The 15,901-nt window shown below is 40.7% G+C and overlaps 1 protein-coding gene across 1 annotated transcript in view; it reads left to right on the top strand.

Moving 5' to 3' along the window:
• Positions 1-491: 491 nt before the first annotated feature.
• Positions 492-15,901, top strand: part of ubr1 (ubiquitin protein ligase E3 component n-recognin 1) — a 15,810-nt gene continuing 400 nt past the window's right edge. Inside the window, exons 1-46 of the mRNA XM_035674005.1 lie at positions 492-567; positions 2,275-2,534; positions 3,343-3,421; positions 3,828-3,938; positions 5,181-5,308; positions 5,405-5,543; positions 5,671-5,733; positions 5,849-5,972; positions 6,110-6,217; positions 6,302-6,390; positions 6,474-6,572; positions 6,700-6,857; positions 6,944-7,043; positions 7,133-7,261; positions 7,399-7,579; positions 7,669-7,721; positions 7,887-7,997; positions 8,087-8,152; positions 8,240-8,341; positions 8,433-8,496; positions 8,576-8,700; positions 8,791-8,843; positions 8,928-9,030; positions 9,118-9,166; positions 9,288-9,442; positions 9,552-9,651; positions 9,753-9,856; positions 9,991-10,071; positions 10,417-10,598; positions 10,700-10,908; positions 11,003-11,102; positions 11,207-11,359; positions 11,456-11,556; positions 11,981-12,080; positions 12,172-12,320; positions 12,412-12,467; positions 12,575-12,671; positions 12,818-12,885; positions 13,097-13,244; positions 13,390-13,477; positions 14,154-14,290; positions 14,378-14,486; positions 14,577-14,633; positions 14,718-14,795; positions 14,889-15,059; positions 15,195-15,296. Coding sequence (XP_035529898.1) covers positions 523-567; positions 2,275-2,534; positions 3,343-3,421; positions 3,828-3,938; positions 5,181-5,308; positions 5,405-5,543; positions 5,671-5,733; positions 5,849-5,972; positions 6,110-6,217; positions 6,302-6,390; positions 6,474-6,572; positions 6,700-6,857; positions 6,944-7,043; positions 7,133-7,261; positions 7,399-7,579; positions 7,669-7,721; positions 7,887-7,997; positions 8,087-8,152; positions 8,240-8,341; positions 8,433-8,496; positions 8,576-8,700; positions 8,791-8,843; positions 8,928-9,030; positions 9,118-9,166; positions 9,288-9,442; positions 9,552-9,651; positions 9,753-9,856; positions 9,991-10,071; positions 10,417-10,598; positions 10,700-10,908; positions 11,003-11,102; positions 11,207-11,359; positions 11,456-11,556; positions 11,981-12,080; positions 12,172-12,320; positions 12,412-12,467; positions 12,575-12,671; positions 12,818-12,885; positions 13,097-13,244; positions 13,390-13,477; positions 14,154-14,290; positions 14,378-14,486; positions 14,577-14,633; positions 14,718-14,795; positions 14,889-15,059; positions 15,195-15,296 — 5,084 coding nt within the window. The 5' untranslated portion in view covers positions 492-522. The remainder of the gene's footprint in view (positions 568-2,274; positions 2,535-3,342; positions 3,422-3,827; positions 3,939-5,180; positions 5,309-5,404; positions 5,544-5,670; positions 5,734-5,848; positions 5,973-6,109; positions 6,218-6,301; positions 6,391-6,473; positions 6,573-6,699; positions 6,858-6,943; positions 7,044-7,132; positions 7,262-7,398; positions 7,580-7,668; positions 7,722-7,886; positions 7,998-8,086; positions 8,153-8,239; positions 8,342-8,432; positions 8,497-8,575; positions 8,701-8,790; positions 8,844-8,927; positions 9,031-9,117; positions 9,167-9,287; positions 9,443-9,551; positions 9,652-9,752; positions 9,857-9,990; positions 10,072-10,416; positions 10,599-10,699; positions 10,909-11,002; positions 11,103-11,206; positions 11,360-11,455; positions 11,557-11,980; positions 12,081-12,171; positions 12,321-12,411; positions 12,468-12,574; positions 12,672-12,817; positions 12,886-13,096; positions 13,245-13,389; positions 13,478-14,153; positions 14,291-14,377; positions 14,487-14,576; positions 14,634-14,717; positions 14,796-14,888; positions 15,060-15,194; positions 15,297-15,901) is intronic.

The raw sequence follows: 15,901 nt of genomic DNA on the forward strand, positions 1-15,901 counted from the left end.
AGAAAAGATGGACAATAAAATATAAAATATACAATAATATAAAATATACAATATATAATACTTATGGTAGTGCAAGTGACATTATATATATATATATATATTAGTGTATATATCAGTGGGACACATACAGCATTGTAGCTCCTATTCATAGAGACACTGGTCCACAAACTCTCATAAGGAATTTAAATTATGCCGCTTATACCACAATATTTAACAAAAATATCATAGATGGAGTCAAACTGAATCCTAATAATGGTTAAATCATGTATTGAAGAAATTACAGAGCGAGTCTGGTGAAGGTTTTGTTTACAAAATGCTTATTTTGTCCAGTCCGAGGCATATTACTAACATAAACACAATTGAATCTGTCAAATAGGTGTCTTGTTTGATTGATAGATAAAAAAAAACTACACGTAAACATCTCTTGACTATTCTGACTGTGGCCTAATAGAGTCGCAAAAGGTTTTCTATGACAAGGGGACAGTCTCCGAGTGGCACCTCCTCCTTTACGGCAAATGGAATATGGCGGAGGGTAAGAAATCCCCAGACGGGCTGGAGCTCAGCAAGGTATGAATTCCAAATAACTAATATAGCTGACAGTGGTTACTGAGAGTCAGGGACAAAACATAGAAGTATGTCGTGTTAGTTATTTTGAACAGAATAGTTTGACCGCGCAGTTAAAGGCTGCCTAGTTACCAGGTTAGCATTCGTAGTTAGCTACTGATGCTAGCTACATAAATGGTTAAAATGTCTCTGCAGAGGCTACAGTACTTCTAGCTCACCAACAGTGAGTGTATGCCACTGGTTTAGGAGTCAGGACGTGTTAGAGTTGACAACACAGTCGGGTAAAATATGTCAGTGTTTGTCTCGTATGTTAATCTCCATCCTGTGGTATTTTGGTGGTCGCTTTTATCCAAAGCGCCTCAATAGGAGTTGCCATTGAGTTTGTACATTTTGAGCGCTGCTATCTCGACCTCAATCTCTTTCACCTTTTTGTCAGTCGTGAACCAGCAGTGTAAAAGTGAAACTGGCCTACCTGGATTTGTTTATATTACGGTAACGTTAGGTATTTACAGTTTTACACTGGCGATAACATTGACTTGATGGAGTGCAACAAACAAAACAGAGCAATAAAGAAACATTGTTTTGGTTTTTCTTGGAAACGTGGACTGTTAAAGCTCCGCAGAACCAGCACTATAAAATATGAAAATGATCTGAGATCTAGTGTACAACGGGAAAGTGTGTCGTAAAACAGGGCACTATATTAAAATCCATATTTATGCACAGCTGTGAGTAATGTAAAAAGGTTTATATTATTTAAATCTACTACATGTTTTATGAAGAAAAACACTCATTCTACTTCTGTTCTATATTTGATTTCTCTATATGGGTCCTGACATACTACAGCATTAAGCATTACTCTGCCCTTGTCAATCACTAGTCTCTGTGATTCACTCCTGTGCAAAGTGCACTGTAATGTCAACTTGATTACTCTGCTCTATGCCCCTTTAAACTTTGGGAAATAAATACCTAGATACACTTTCCTCAGAGGGTTCAGAAAGTATTTCCTAGGTCTACTGGTACGTAAAGTCACTCACACATAATTTAGACCTAAAAACATTGAAATACCAACACCATCTTTGAGTTACTGTTAGAATTTTTTTAATGGCAATCAAAGTAACAATCTTTTTTTAACTTGTGCACTGTCATATACTGTATAATATATATATATATATATATTATGGTGGTGTAGCTGTCAGTAAATTCACAGTAAATCTTCTATATCTGCATAGATATCTGGCCGGTCCAACAGTTTTAAAACTACCCTGTGTACACGGTGCTTTTTGTGTGTGTCAAAGTGAAAAAACTTCAGTAATTCAGCAGAAATCAAAAGTAAGCAGTATGACGTATTCCTTCCTAAAAACTTGACTTACTAGAAATCATCTGGGAAGACTTATTTTTTCTGGTTGTTTCCACACTTTAGATTTCTAAAGACTAAATGTGAAAGTAAGTAGTAGCATCAGCAGTTAATACAAAATCATATATTTATGCCTTCATCACAAAACATTTACATTTTCATATTTTTTTTTTTATCAAACACCCTTAAACCTATGATGATGCATTTGTTTTTTTGACATGATGCATTGCTAAAGGCAAATGTTTTGTTGTGCATCACTAAGAGAACAATGGCGTATATCTGCGGTTATGTGTCATTTGGTGGAGACCGATGTAAGTCATTGCAAACAAGTCATGCTCCTCTCTTTTCTCCTGTAGGAATGGCTGGAGGCTGCAGACAGCAGGGCGGAGCTACTCCGTTACCTGAAGGAGCAGGTGCCCCAGATCTTCTGCCTGAAGACGGAGCCCAGCCCTCAGGAGGAAGAGGAGCTCATGCAGAGCCGACTCCTTCATCCTCTGGAGTGTTTCCTGTTTGGAGAGGATCCTCAGGAGGGTCTGGAGAAGCTCAAGCAGGGCTGCACCTCCTCTCAGCTTTGTGGACGTGTCTTCAAGGAAGGAGAGACTGTCTACTCCTGCAGGTCTGAATAGATCCTCTGATCGTCTGTAATAAATAACTAACCACAATAATAATAGGAGTTATGATATCATACTATTACATATATTCACAACATGTACAGATACCATTATAAGTATTTGTTGTTATCAGTAACTAACATTTGGGCTAACATAAAGTATTCACACACTCAGCCACAGCGGTATCTGGGGTTAATGGGTGAGGTATAAAGCCACAGAGTTCAAATACAGGAATACATGGAGACTATTTGACATCATTAAGTACTTTGAGGGGCAATAGTTTGGCCTGAATAGGTCTTAGTTCTATAGTGATCTAATTACAGGACAACCCTGCAGTATTTAGGCTAAGAGTTAAAAATGAATAGTTAATGAGTGGACTCTCTCTGGTTTCAGTATGTGGAAGTCCATGGATGGACCTGAATGATGTGTCCACTGTATCACTCACATAGATGTGTGCATCTGCTTGTCCATCAGTTTTTGGGGTAGTTCTGCAGAGCTGTATTTAAGAAATGGTGCCTCCTTGCATAATTAGACATAATAAAAGTCAGTGGTATATTCCAGTACTTATTCTCTATGAACAAGGTAAGGCACTGTCAAGATAGATAGATAGATAGATAGATGGATAGAGTACTTAAATAGCAGACTCTTAAGAACAAGAACTGTCATAGAACAAAAAATAATTAGTCAAAAAACATGAGAACTGCAACAAGTCACTTTAACATAACAACGATGAGTACTTTTAAAATAACTCAAAGAATACTTAGATTAATAATAACTTAAGTAAGATCAAGTAACAACTGAACTTTTTTTTAGGGATTGCGCAATAGATCCCACTTGTGTCTTGTGCATGGACTGCTTCCAGGATAGCGTGCACAAAAGTCATCGTTACAAGGTTGGTATCAATATAAATGATTTTAATAAAATGTTTTATTTGAGGACATTAGCTTCTTCTACCTCGGTATAATAGAAAGTCACAGATCAGGAGATTCCTGTTTTGAGATTTGACATCTTTATATGGGCCCAAATATACTAAAGCATCAGTACCTTGCCCTTGTCAACCTTTAGTCTCTGTGATTCACACAGGATTACCTTCCTCTGTGCACCTTAAACCAAACATATTTCTCTATATACACTAAGATTCATGATTGATTAATTCAGGCCTTTCATGTTGAAACCCCAGTGTTGCATAATGACACATTCCCACAGTTAAAGCAGTTGTATAACTTAATTGCTGTTGTGTGTATCCATTACTTGCCCTCAGTGACAAAAAGCATGTGCATGGGTTTTTTCCCCCCCAGATGCACGCGTCATCAGGCGGGGGCTTTTGCGACTGTGGGGATGTTGAAGCCTGGAAGATCGGCCCCTGTTGCTCCAAACACGACCCGGGGGCAGCCACTGCCATGGTAACGGTGAGTTACATAATCGAACAGAAAGAGGGACGTGGGAGGGGCGTACTTGTCCCATTCTGTGTCAGTGAACCCCAGAGTGCTTATTTTCCCATCTTAGTCCTGGGTGCTGCTCTCTTGGCTGTGGCTTTGGCTCCGGAAACGAGAAAGAAAAAAGCACTTTGTTGACCTGCACCAACTAAGAAAATGTATTATTAGGTTAAGATATTAGGAGTGTGATCGAGTGCGTGGAAGCAGGTGTAAAACCGTTGTCAGTCAGACTGTTTGAGGGCAGCTTTTCTACAATTGCTTTAATCCAGCTGAACTGTGCAGGGATGTTTTCAGTTTATAACTTCTTTTACCAAAGTGCTGCGGGGAAAACATTTTGATGACTGGTTTGTTCCTGTTGAGCAGTTGTTTGTCAGGCCTTTCTTTGCTGATCACAGTGTTTGGGCTTTTCTCTGATAAGATCATGCTGGCCTATTGAGCAGATGTACAGCTTGACAGCTCTGTGCCTGATTGCGTAAACAGCAGGTGCTTCTCTTAACAGAGACATCACTGGCACCAGTCTGGGAGGCTGCCTTATGTTTTCTACACCAGATCTGAACCTGTGCAACAGGCAGTGAAAAATTCACATGGCCACAAACGCATCAACACACTGAACCTGCTGTTTCAGATCCCTTGTTTAGATTGTGGTAGACTCCAGTGCTTCTTCTCACACAGTAGTGTGACGTAGAGACAGACTGGTGTAAATACACAGACTCACTGTATGTTTTGTTTGGTTTGTGTGTCAAATGTCAGACATTTGTATGAAATACTTAGCATGAATGTGAAATGTTTGCTCTCAGGGAATTTGATATTTACTTTACCAGTCCGGCTGCCTGTTAAGCTTATTAAGCAAAATATTTAGACCACTTCCATTTCATATTGTGGAGTCACTGCTGGTGACACAGGAAATAGGGAATTAGTAAAGGTTATTACAACAAACTTTGCAGAAACGGAAGCTAATCTGACATGGACAAAGTTAAATATTTATGTTGAAGATTTATTTTTTCTGACTTAATCTTGGAAACTTATTAGGAAAAAAAATAATAGAAATTTCACATGTAGCAACATATTTGTTAAACCCCTCCCGCTTCACTATTGATGTCTCTAACAAATTACAGTTTGTTGTCAACAAAACGATATGTTACCTTTGAGCAGAAGACCTGAGAGTGTTACTGGTGTGCTCAGAAAAGTCCTGTGTGATTCTCTCATTTTGTGCAGGATGAATGTTTGTTGGAGCCTGAGTTATATGAGCGTGCAGAGATGCTGTTCCGGGTTCTGCTGCACTACGTCACAGAATTCTTGGTGTGGGAGGAGAACTTGGAGCTATCAGCTGAACTCCAACCCCGGTATGGCCTGTCTGATCACATGCAAATACATAAATCATAAATCCATATGCAAAACTCTCAACTTACCTTTGACAGTGTCTTTCTCCATCCATGCAGGACAAAAGACAATGCATACTACTGTGTGCTGTACAATGATGAGCACCACTCGTACGACCATGTGATCTACACCCTGCAGCGTTCTGTTAACTGTAATGAGGCTGAAGCACAGACACACACAGCACTTATTGACAAGGAGGTATTTTTTAGTTTTATTTGCTCATGACTTTCTCTTTGCAGTACTGTCAGGTCACGTTTCTATAATTGCACTTATCATATCGATTGCAGATTATGCCAACATATTATTATTGTTAACTGTTACACAGGGTCGGCGGGCAGTAAAGAGAGGAACCCTTCGTACCTGCCAGCAAGCAAAAGATCTCATCAGGGTAAACACCAGTTTAGATGCAGATTTAGACATTTGGAATGATAGTAAAGAAAATATAGTCTAATTATTGTCCAGTTTTGCATTTGTAATTGAACTCTTTCACTGCTGTATTGCAGTCCAACTCCGAGCACATTTCCCTGCAGCCCCTACGTGTGGAGATCCTTCACGCAGCAGTAATGGCTCATCAAACTTTTGCGCTGCGCCTCGGACCCTGGTTCCAAAAGATCATCAGTTACTCAGGTACTGCTATCATTGCCATCTCACACTTACAACACACAGCTCCACAGCTTTATTTATTGATTATGCACCTCTGACATATACAATATATCTCCACATTAGTGCTCAGTTTTCCATGAACCTTTGTGTGTCTTGTTCAGTGGGCTTTAGGCAGGCCTTCTGTCAGGTGGCACTAGAGACCAGCACAGACAGAGACCGGCCTTGCCTCATCAGCAGACTTATGCTGCATGATGCCCGGATGTTCAAAGGCAAGTACATCTTATCTTGAGCTTAATCTTACCTCGATTCCATGTGGTACTAACATGAAGATTTTTTTTTCTTATTTCTTCAAGGAGCTCGCAAGATAGTACATGAACTGATTTTCTCTAGCATGCTGATGGAGACAGAGTTCAAGAGGCTTTTTGCAATTGAGTTTACAAAGGTAAAAAAAAAGGAATGTTTTACACTTTTTTGCAATTCTTTCAGTTGCTTAAATTAATCCATGCCTCATCGTTGTCTTTTCAGCACTTCAAGCAGCTGCAAAAGGACTTCATAAATGATGACCATGAGAGGAGTATATCCATCGCTGCTCTGTCTGTTCAGATATTTACTGTACCCACATTGGTAAGTGTTGTTTGTTGTTCTTTAATCTTTAATTTTTTAATATTTGTGCTTCTTTAAGAACACCAGGCTTTATATATCTGTGCCTTAACATCCATCTCTGTCGTCACATTTCCTGTTCCTCCTCCAGGCCAGACAGCTGATCGAAGAGGTCAATGTCATTAAAGTGATAGTTGATACAATCATGGATTTGCTGCGTGAACATCTGGATGTTAACAATCGCTTCTTCTTCCTTGGCTACAACTCAGAGAAATTCACCCGCATCCAGATCATCTTCCACGACCTCAGGTCATTAAACGGGAAGCAATTTGAACAAAATCTCTGTTCATAACTGTTTTGGTCTTTATCTAAGATGTAACTTGTGTTTCTCTCAGGTATATTCTGATCAGTAAACCCTCAATATGGACTGAAGAGCTGCGGACACAGTTCATAGAGGGCTTCAAAGACTTTCTGGGGCTTCTCAAATGCATGCAGGTAATAATTATCTCAACACTATTGCATCAGGTTATTATAACTTGACAAACCAGATATTTATTGAATGCTTCTTTCACTTTCCTTATCAGGGTATGGAGGAGGTGAAGCGCCAGTTTGGTCAACACATTGCAGTCGAGCCAGAATGGGAAGCTGGGTTTTCTCTTCAGATCCAGCTCCGCAACATTCTTGCTATGTTTCAGGACTGGTGTTCCTCTGATGTAAGTTATCATGTACGGGTCAAATAATAGTTATCCCACAAATAGAGGGATCACAACTATTTAAAAAAAAAACAAAAAAAAAACACTATCCATTTACTTAGAAGTAGGGGTCAATTATTGCTTGTTTGCCCCCTCAGGATGAGATCTTGCTGCTTGCATTTAAAGAGTGCCATAAAGTCCTGATGCAGTGCAATAACCAGCCCTTCCATAAAGAGCCCACTGACTACTACATGTGCAAACACATCCTACATGTTCGTCCGTACAAAGTGTCTCAGCAGCCTGTCAGCATACACCTGCCCATCTCCAGGCTACTGGCTGGTAGGAAAACTAATATTTGATACTCATTGATTTAATGGTATTTTTCCTGTTAGTTGTGAACTTACCATTCTGCACATTGTTTTCCCTAGGCCTTTATGTGCTTCTGTGCAGATCAGGGGCAATTGGACGTCTAGATTATCCTGTAAGTAACATGAAAAAACAAACGTTGATTTTAAATGTGTAGTAAGCTACTGGTGTCAGTGAGTCAACAGTCAAATATTCACAGTGCCCTACTGTTGTGTTTATTGAAGGTCTAAATGTCCACTGCAGCCGTTGGAGAATTAAGGTTTATTTCTTTCTGCTGCAGGAGAGCTATGATTGCACCCAGCTGGCAGAGCATCCTCTGCGCTGTGTGGTGCTGGCTGCACAGGTCTCAGCTGAAATGTGGCGGAGAAACGGGCTCTCACTGGTCAGCCAGGTATGCCACATTCTTTGGATGCTCTCTGTTATTTGTTTTTAATGAATTAATAAATAAGAACTCAATTAATGGTTGTTTCACTTGATCAGGTCTACTACTATCAGGATGTAAAATGCAGGGACGAGATGTACGATAAGGACATTCTCATGCTTCAGGTTGGGGGTAGTCAAGATGCTTTTACCCATTTTTTATATACACACGCAATGTGGTGACATATTACCCTTCTCAAAAAATGTCAACAGATTGCTGCTTCCAAAATGGATCCCAACCACTTCCTCATGCTGATCTTGTTGAGATTTGAGCTCTTTGATTATTTTAATGGGAGTTGTTCAAGCAAAGACCAGGTAAGCAAAACCTACATTGTCATTCAGAAAAAGAAAATTGTTGTGCCACCAAAAAATTCCACTTTGTGATGAAAATGAACTCAATTTACAGGATGAACTGATACAGTGGAACCGTTTGACAGAAGAGATGCTCTACCTCCTTATCGTCATCGTTGGTACAGTCTACTGATCAAACGTTGTTATTCGGTTGGATAGGAATCATGCTATGGTGTCTGACTAGTGTTATGTTTCCAGGTGAGCGCTATGTCCCCGGTATCAGTCAGGTCACTAAAGAGGACGTGACGATGCGGGAGGTTATCCACTTGCTGTGCATTGAGCCCATGGCTCATAGTAGCCTGGTCAAGGGTCTGTCGGAGAATGTAAGATACATATACTCTCTAAATTGTGAAATCTTAGTTTTTATGTGGGAACAATAATTTATGAACAAGTTCAAACTGTTTTCTTTGTAGGAGAGCCACGAAACAGGCCTGGAGAGTGTAATAACCAAAGTTGCCACCTTCAAGTATGTAAAGCCTGAAAGAGAGAGAGTTTTATCCTAACAGTCATTTTGGAGTGGGTTTAATCTGTATTCTGTTTCTGTTCGTAGAAAACCAGGAGTTTCAGGACATGGATTGTATGAAGTCAAAAAAGAGTGTCTGGTAGAATTCAACCCTTTCTTCTACCATTATTCAAGATCCCAGCATAGCAAGGTAATGCAAAGTCTCACCAGTTTTACATTAAATTGACACAACTTCTGTTGAATAGTCCCCATTTCATTCTTATCTTTTTACTTGTAGGCAGAAGAGTCCCAGAAGAAGAGGAGGACTCAGGAGAGCAATGATAAAGGTGAGCAGCGTCTTTACTCTGCACAGGCCTCTGCACAGCTCCAAGATAAGACAATCTTCTGCACTCCACTTGCTAATGAGTCAGGTCTGCTAACATTACTTCGGTTTATGTTTGCTCTCAGCTCTGCGTCCCCCAGTCCCCCCAGCCTTCTGCCCTGCTTTCTCCAGCATAGTGCGTCTGCTCTGCTGTGACATTATCATCCACATCCTGAGACGTGTCCTGCAGAGAGCTGCAGAGGACCGTGCCACTCACTGGACAGAAGCCATGATCCAAAGGGTACACATTACATCTGTTTTTTTCCCTTTACAGAGTCAACCTTGCTTGGCTTTTGCTTTTTATTACTCAATCCACTTATTTTAACAAAATGCATGCATTTACCACACAGGCCCTGCACTTGATAGGTCAAGCACTGCTTGAAGAGAAAACACAGCTTGAGGATAGCACTGTGGAGGAAGTGAGCTTTGATTTCAGCCTCAAGGCCCGCAGTGAGTAAAAACAATTATTTTGTTGTTCACTTAATATTCATAATCTCAAAGCTATAAACTGGTTTGGTTTTGTAACATAAATGTCTCTTCTGTTCTTCCAGAAATTGGTTCAGAACACGGCAAGTCAGTGTTCCTCTTGTTGTCCAGGATTAAGGCTGTTCCTTCTCTTGAAGCTCAGAAAGATATGATCAAATGGGTTCTACAGGTAGGCTGTTCAGTCAGCTACTTTGCTTTCTGCATTTTTATCTTTTACATCACGTAATGGTTTCTATCAAATTTGTATACTGATGCATTAATTTTCCAGTTGCCTTCACCATTTTATATACATTTTTCTGCTAGATGTTTGAGATTGTCAAATGCCTTAGAGAGAAGTCCAGTCCAACAGCCTCCATGAGCGTGGAGACAACCAAGCCTGAAGAGGTAAAAGAACGATGAATAATGCATTTAAAAACTCTCTACCCTTGCTTGCACTATTTTGGGGAAGGGGGGGTCATCAAAACATGTAAAAAAAACATTATAAAAGCACCAACATGCCAAATATACAAACTAAAAGTCACTAAAAGAGTCAGAAGGCTAGGAATGAGCTATATAAGAGCAGTCTATTCACTGACTCACGATTCATTTGGTTTCCCCACAGGATCAGTCATGCCTTCTGCTGAAAAAAATAATAAAAAAAATAAAATAAATAACTCAAAATATACATAATCATAAAAATAATAGAATAAAATTAATAGAAAATCTTTGCCGTTTGACTTATTATTCCAGAGTGCTCAAGACAAAGAGAAAGCTGAGCGCAAAAGGAAGGCAGAGGCAGCCAAACTCCATCGACAGAAGATTATGGCCCAGATGTCAGCAATGCAGAAAAACTTCATCGAGTCAAACAAGATGCTTTATGACAACATGCCAGAGAGCGGGACACAGGGAGAGCCTGTTACAACTACAGAGAGGTGAGGAGGACCATTCACAAAAAATCTGATGGGTGTATTTAGCTGGCCTGAGATCAGATTAATTTGACTAATTCTATTTTGGGTTCTGTTTATTCCTCTAGCTGTGCAATGGAGCAGATGGAGCTGTGTGTAGCCATCGGACCCCACCGAGGGTCCACTCCAACCGGGAGAGAGGTGCTCACCTGCATTCTTTGCCAGGAAGAACAAGAAGTGGCGGCCCAGGCTCAAGCCATGGTACTGACTGCGTGTGTCCAGAGGTCCACAGTGCTGACACAGTGCAGAGGAAAGATACCGACCAACAGAGCAGATGGTCAGCCTCCATTCACTGATCATTTCATTCAGTTGTAAACAATTGTAATTTCATGGCGAAAATGAAATATATTCATTGTATTTATTTCTTAAAGGGACAGGGACACCATATCCCCTCTTCATGCCCCCTGAACTGGCAGTAGGGACCCACACTGGCAGCTGCGGACACGTCATGCATGCAACATGTTGGCAGAAGTGAGCTATAACAAACAAATATAGTAATTAGTGCTCCTCTTGTGTGTATGGTCCACTTGAAGGCACAATTAACAGTTTATTTGCCATTTGCGTTTTATTCTCAGATATTTTGAGGCTGTTCAGAATACAACCAGAAACCGACTCCATGCTGAGCTGATCATTGACCTGGAGAATGGGGAGTACTTGTGTCCCCTGTGCAAGAGTCTGTGCAATACAGTTGTCCCTCTCATCCCGTTGGAACCACTAGTGTTTAACTAGTAAGTCTAGTCCTTCCTTCTCAAGTCAATCTGCAATGGATTGTCGGCCTTTCAAATGTATAAAACTTATTTGAATATCTTTTTTTCTGTGTGTAGTGAAAATGCAGAGATAATTGGACAGCATTTGACCCTGCCTCGCTGGATCCAGATCATCTCTGCCAGGATTAAAGGACTCAAGTCAGTCACTCAGGATAATGGTAAGAAGACAACATACAATAACTGCATCTCTGTGTATGAGTGAACAGCAATGGCACAGGAAAGGCATTACTTTATGTGGCATTGCTTCTATGTGTTGGACGTTTTAGGTTCTACCACTACAGCTCCTTATCTTACAGTGTCACTTGTGACAGTGTAGGACTGGTCCACCAATGGAAAACATGCACAAAATGTTACAAAAATATAGATGTAAAGCATCGATTAACCTGGTAGAGACGCATGTGATTGCTTCATAATAAAAGTCATAATTGGCTTTATTTGATGGGGGGGCTGGTACTGTAATGCATTTGCATAAAATGTTTGCATCCTTTGTTTTAATAGTTACCTCTGAGTGCTATCAAATGTCAGTATGCATAGTTGTTTGGAATGTGTGACATGAGATAAATGAATATTATTTCTCTGCAGATTGCAACACAGAAGGCAGTAGTGTTGATGGGGACACAGGGCTGTGTGGAGAGGGCCAGCCGGACTTTAGATCCATTCTGAGCTATGGAGTACAAGAACCGTAAGTGAAACAGCTCCGTCAGTATTATTAAAATATTTGTGTTTCCTATTAGCACAGTGATCTGAATTCTCTGCGTCTGGTTGTTTTTTAGGAGGAAGTTCTCAGACAGCATAGTGGAGATGCTGGTTGTGTGCGCCACCACAGTGCACAGGGTGGGGCTGCAGACGGCACCCAATGAGCTGTGCCCACGTGTGCCCCTAATGGCGTGGAACACATGTGCCTTCACTATTCAGGCCATAGGTACAGTAAGACTTGGTTTATTGTCACTGTCACTTTGTCCCTTTTCCATGTTTTTGTAATTCTCAAATATTTTTTTGCTTTTGCTTCACAGAAAATATATTAAAGGAAGAGGACAAGCCACTCTTTGGGTCCTTACAAAACAGACAGGTTGGATTTCACAGTATTGATGAGCTTTTACATAATGCGTGTAATGTATAATGGTTTGGGTGCAACTTTGTCAGACATCCGTTTTGTGAGATGTTTCTCTATTGTAGCTTGCAGGTCTGAAGGCAACTGTTCAGTTTTCAGCCACTCAGAGACTCAAGAGCTCTCAGACTGTCATTCAAAGGCACTTCTCCGACATGTTGGGGGGTATGTGCTCATTTGAGAATACATCATATTCATGTACAGTTTTTTCTCATCATGTAAAGCTTTGTGTATGAAATATGCTATATACTATAAATGAAAGGTGATATCCTGTTCATTTGCCTTGGGATAACTGCAACTTCTTTCCCTAGTCTTACTACCGGCTGTGAGCAGAAAGAACACCCCTTCTCTTCTGGAGGTGGACTTTTTCCATCTTCTGGTAGGTTTCCCCTAAAGAGAACCGCTCTGATGATCGACTCCAACTCTTGTTGTTCTCATGTCAACAAGTTCTGTTGAATTACAAGTGATTAATGTAACAATTAATAATTACGTGTATGTTTTATATTTTAATATAATTCTCCCAATTTAATTTACTTATTTAACAACTTAGAATTAGCATTTTATCTTATTGTTCTCATGTGTTTTGTCAGGTGGGGTTGGTGTTGTCTATACCCTCACTGTATCAGGAGGAGGCTGTAGACTTGCAGCCGTCTGCGGTCAGCTCTGCCTACAACCATCTGCACATTCTGCATCTGGTCACCATGGCTCACATGCTGCAGATCCTTCTGACTTCTACAGGTACAAACAGCAAAAACCTCAACTATACATTCTAGTGTAACAATACTATGGATATCTATCATTTACTAAAACTTCCCCAGAATGATGTATAATGACAAAAACAAGGACCAAATGATGATTAAATAATGGTGTCAATTCTTGACAGATTTCCCTGCAGTAGTGGGTGGAGAGGAGACGGAGGAGGCGAGAGCAGCAGTAGAGCTATGCGCTACAGTCGCACAGCACACTGGAAGGTACAAGTGTTCTTTATCATCCTATTATTTATCAGGCAACAGCCATTACAAGCTAAGACATCAAGTTAGGGAGTAGATTTTCTGGCTTTGTAATCGTTTGCAGTTCTTCAAAACTCACGAACACAATATTAACACCGCTAAAACGTGTTATGCCTTGTGGAATTTAAAAGACAATACAAATGTAAACCAAAATTATTGCCTCCTAAGTTGTGTTTCGATATATAAATATATTCAAAGAATTTATCTTTACTACGAAAGGCCTGTGTGAAAGCTCGGAAAAAATAAATCGCAGCTTTTGAAACAAAAGACAAAAATGAAAACTTTCTGAGGGCTGTCCTTCTGGGGTTAAAGCCACACATCTTTTTGTTAACTACGAAAATTCACCACCAATCTTCCTCCATGAACACATACTGCAGACATTTTCACTGAGTGTTGGCATCTTTGATGTAGCAGACAGAGCTGGACATAATTTTTTTTTATTAGCCTGCTTCATAATCAAGCTTGACAGGAGCCAACCTCGCCTGTTTGTAATGGAAACAAATGCCCTTGCAGTAGAGGCAAACATTGCTCATTGTTCCCTGTTGTCAAGGCTCTTTCCACCCTGCATGCTCAGAGATATATAATGTAGAGCCTTTTTCAGCTTGTTTGACAGGTTGTTCTGTGGTTTGCTCATCAGGCTGATTCCAGATGTGTCCGGCAGCTCTGTGGCAGAAAGAGTGAAGAGAGGACTTGAACCTTTCCTGCGCTGTGCTGCTCTCTTTTTCAATTGCCTTACAGGAGTACATCCTCCAGAGGAGCTCTTTAGTGCTGCTGGTAGGTCAAACTGAATCGAACAAACTACCGCACTGCATGTGATGTTGAATTTTGTGATGCATGCGATGACATTCTGGGTCTTTGCAGTTACCACTCAAGGACAGATGGAGGCACTGTGCAGCTACTTGTCACTACCCTCCAATGTGTTCCAGCTCTTCCAGGAGCACAGAGACCCTGTTACTCCACTGCTGCAGAGGTAGGTGACCAACACCAACATGATCTTTCTGTATTCGCTGGAGCGGTCAGCAGTTCTATGACCATGTTTTTTTTTTTTCTTCTTCCTTAGGTGGTGTGGGAGCCCAGCTGTAACCAAAGCCCTGAAAGGCAAAATCCAGACAGTCAGGTATTTGGCTTTTATATTTCTTCAGTCCTGTTTCTATTTTGTAATTAAACATCTCCTAATAATTGATTGATAAACCTTCTCCAGATACCCCAGGAAAAGGAATCGGTTGATTGATCTTCCTGAGGATTACAGTGCTCTCCTCAATCAAGCCAGCCATTTTCAGTAAGTGGGCAATTAAAGTCCTTTCAATCACCACCTTTTAGTCAAAAATCTGCTAGAGATATTCAACCCACTTGTCTCCTCTGTTGTCCTCAGGTGTCCCAAGTCCACAGATGACGAGAGGAAGCATCCGACCCTGTGCTTGTTTTGTGGGGCCATGCTGTGCTCTCAGAGCTCCTGCTGTCTTAGCCAGCTGGATGGGGACGATGTTGGAGCTTGCACCGCCCACGCTGCAACCTGTGGTGCTGGAGTGGGCATGTTCCTCAGGTGAGTCAATTCTAGGTCTTAGAGGACCAAGATAATTATATTACAGCTTTAAAACTGTTTTTTTTTATTTTTTTTTTTTACTTTGGATGGTATTTTCTTGTGCTATATAAATGAAGTTTAATTTCATGTTGACAGGATAAGAGAGTGTGAAATCGTACTGATGGCCAGTAGGACTCGAGGAAGCACATACCCTGCTCCTTACCTGGACGATTATGGGGAGACTGATCCTCACCTTGGGTAAGAATTATAGCTTCTTTGCCGTATTTCTTAGAATTGCAAATGTAGACATGTCGGTATTGCCTCCTACAGGCAAAAAGTAATTGCTGCAATTTAAACACCTCCGCAACTGCAGTTTTATATAGAACTGCATGTCAGCTTGTGTTGCAAATACCGGAGTAGTCTTGCAAAACCAGACCGAGATCCCAGTGCCTACAGATCGTCTGGGGATTTTTAAATGCAAAGTGGTTGCTTGAACGTTTGTGAGAACGGCAGCAAACAAATGTACACCCCTTACTTCAAGGACCTGGATCAATGCTCTCCCCCCCATTCTCCTCTGTAGTGAAACAACTGGAGATGTAGTGAATCACTTTGTAACTCGGAGAGAGCTTTTTAAAACATAGAAAATAAATGTTCTATGGTGCGGCAGTGTTTATAAGCACAGGACATCAGCATGTCACATCCCTTAACACTTTGGATCAGTTCTGCAGAGTATTGTTTCCACCCAGTTTTACTAATGAAAACTGGGTGAATACAGAAGAAGAAGAATGCACAAGTCATGCTGCGCTGTTTTGCAAAAGTCTTCCATAATTGTGAAGAGTTTAATGTCATCCAACAATGTCCAA

The sequence above is a fragment of the Morone saxatilis genome, unplaced genomic scaffold, assembly GCF_004916995.1.
Source record: "Morone saxatilis isolate NCDOM2014 unplaced genomic scaffold, NCSU_SB_2.0 Contig3, whole genome shotgun sequence".
Lineage (NCBI taxonomy): Eukaryota > Metazoa > Chordata > Actinopteri > Moronidae > Morone > Morone saxatilis.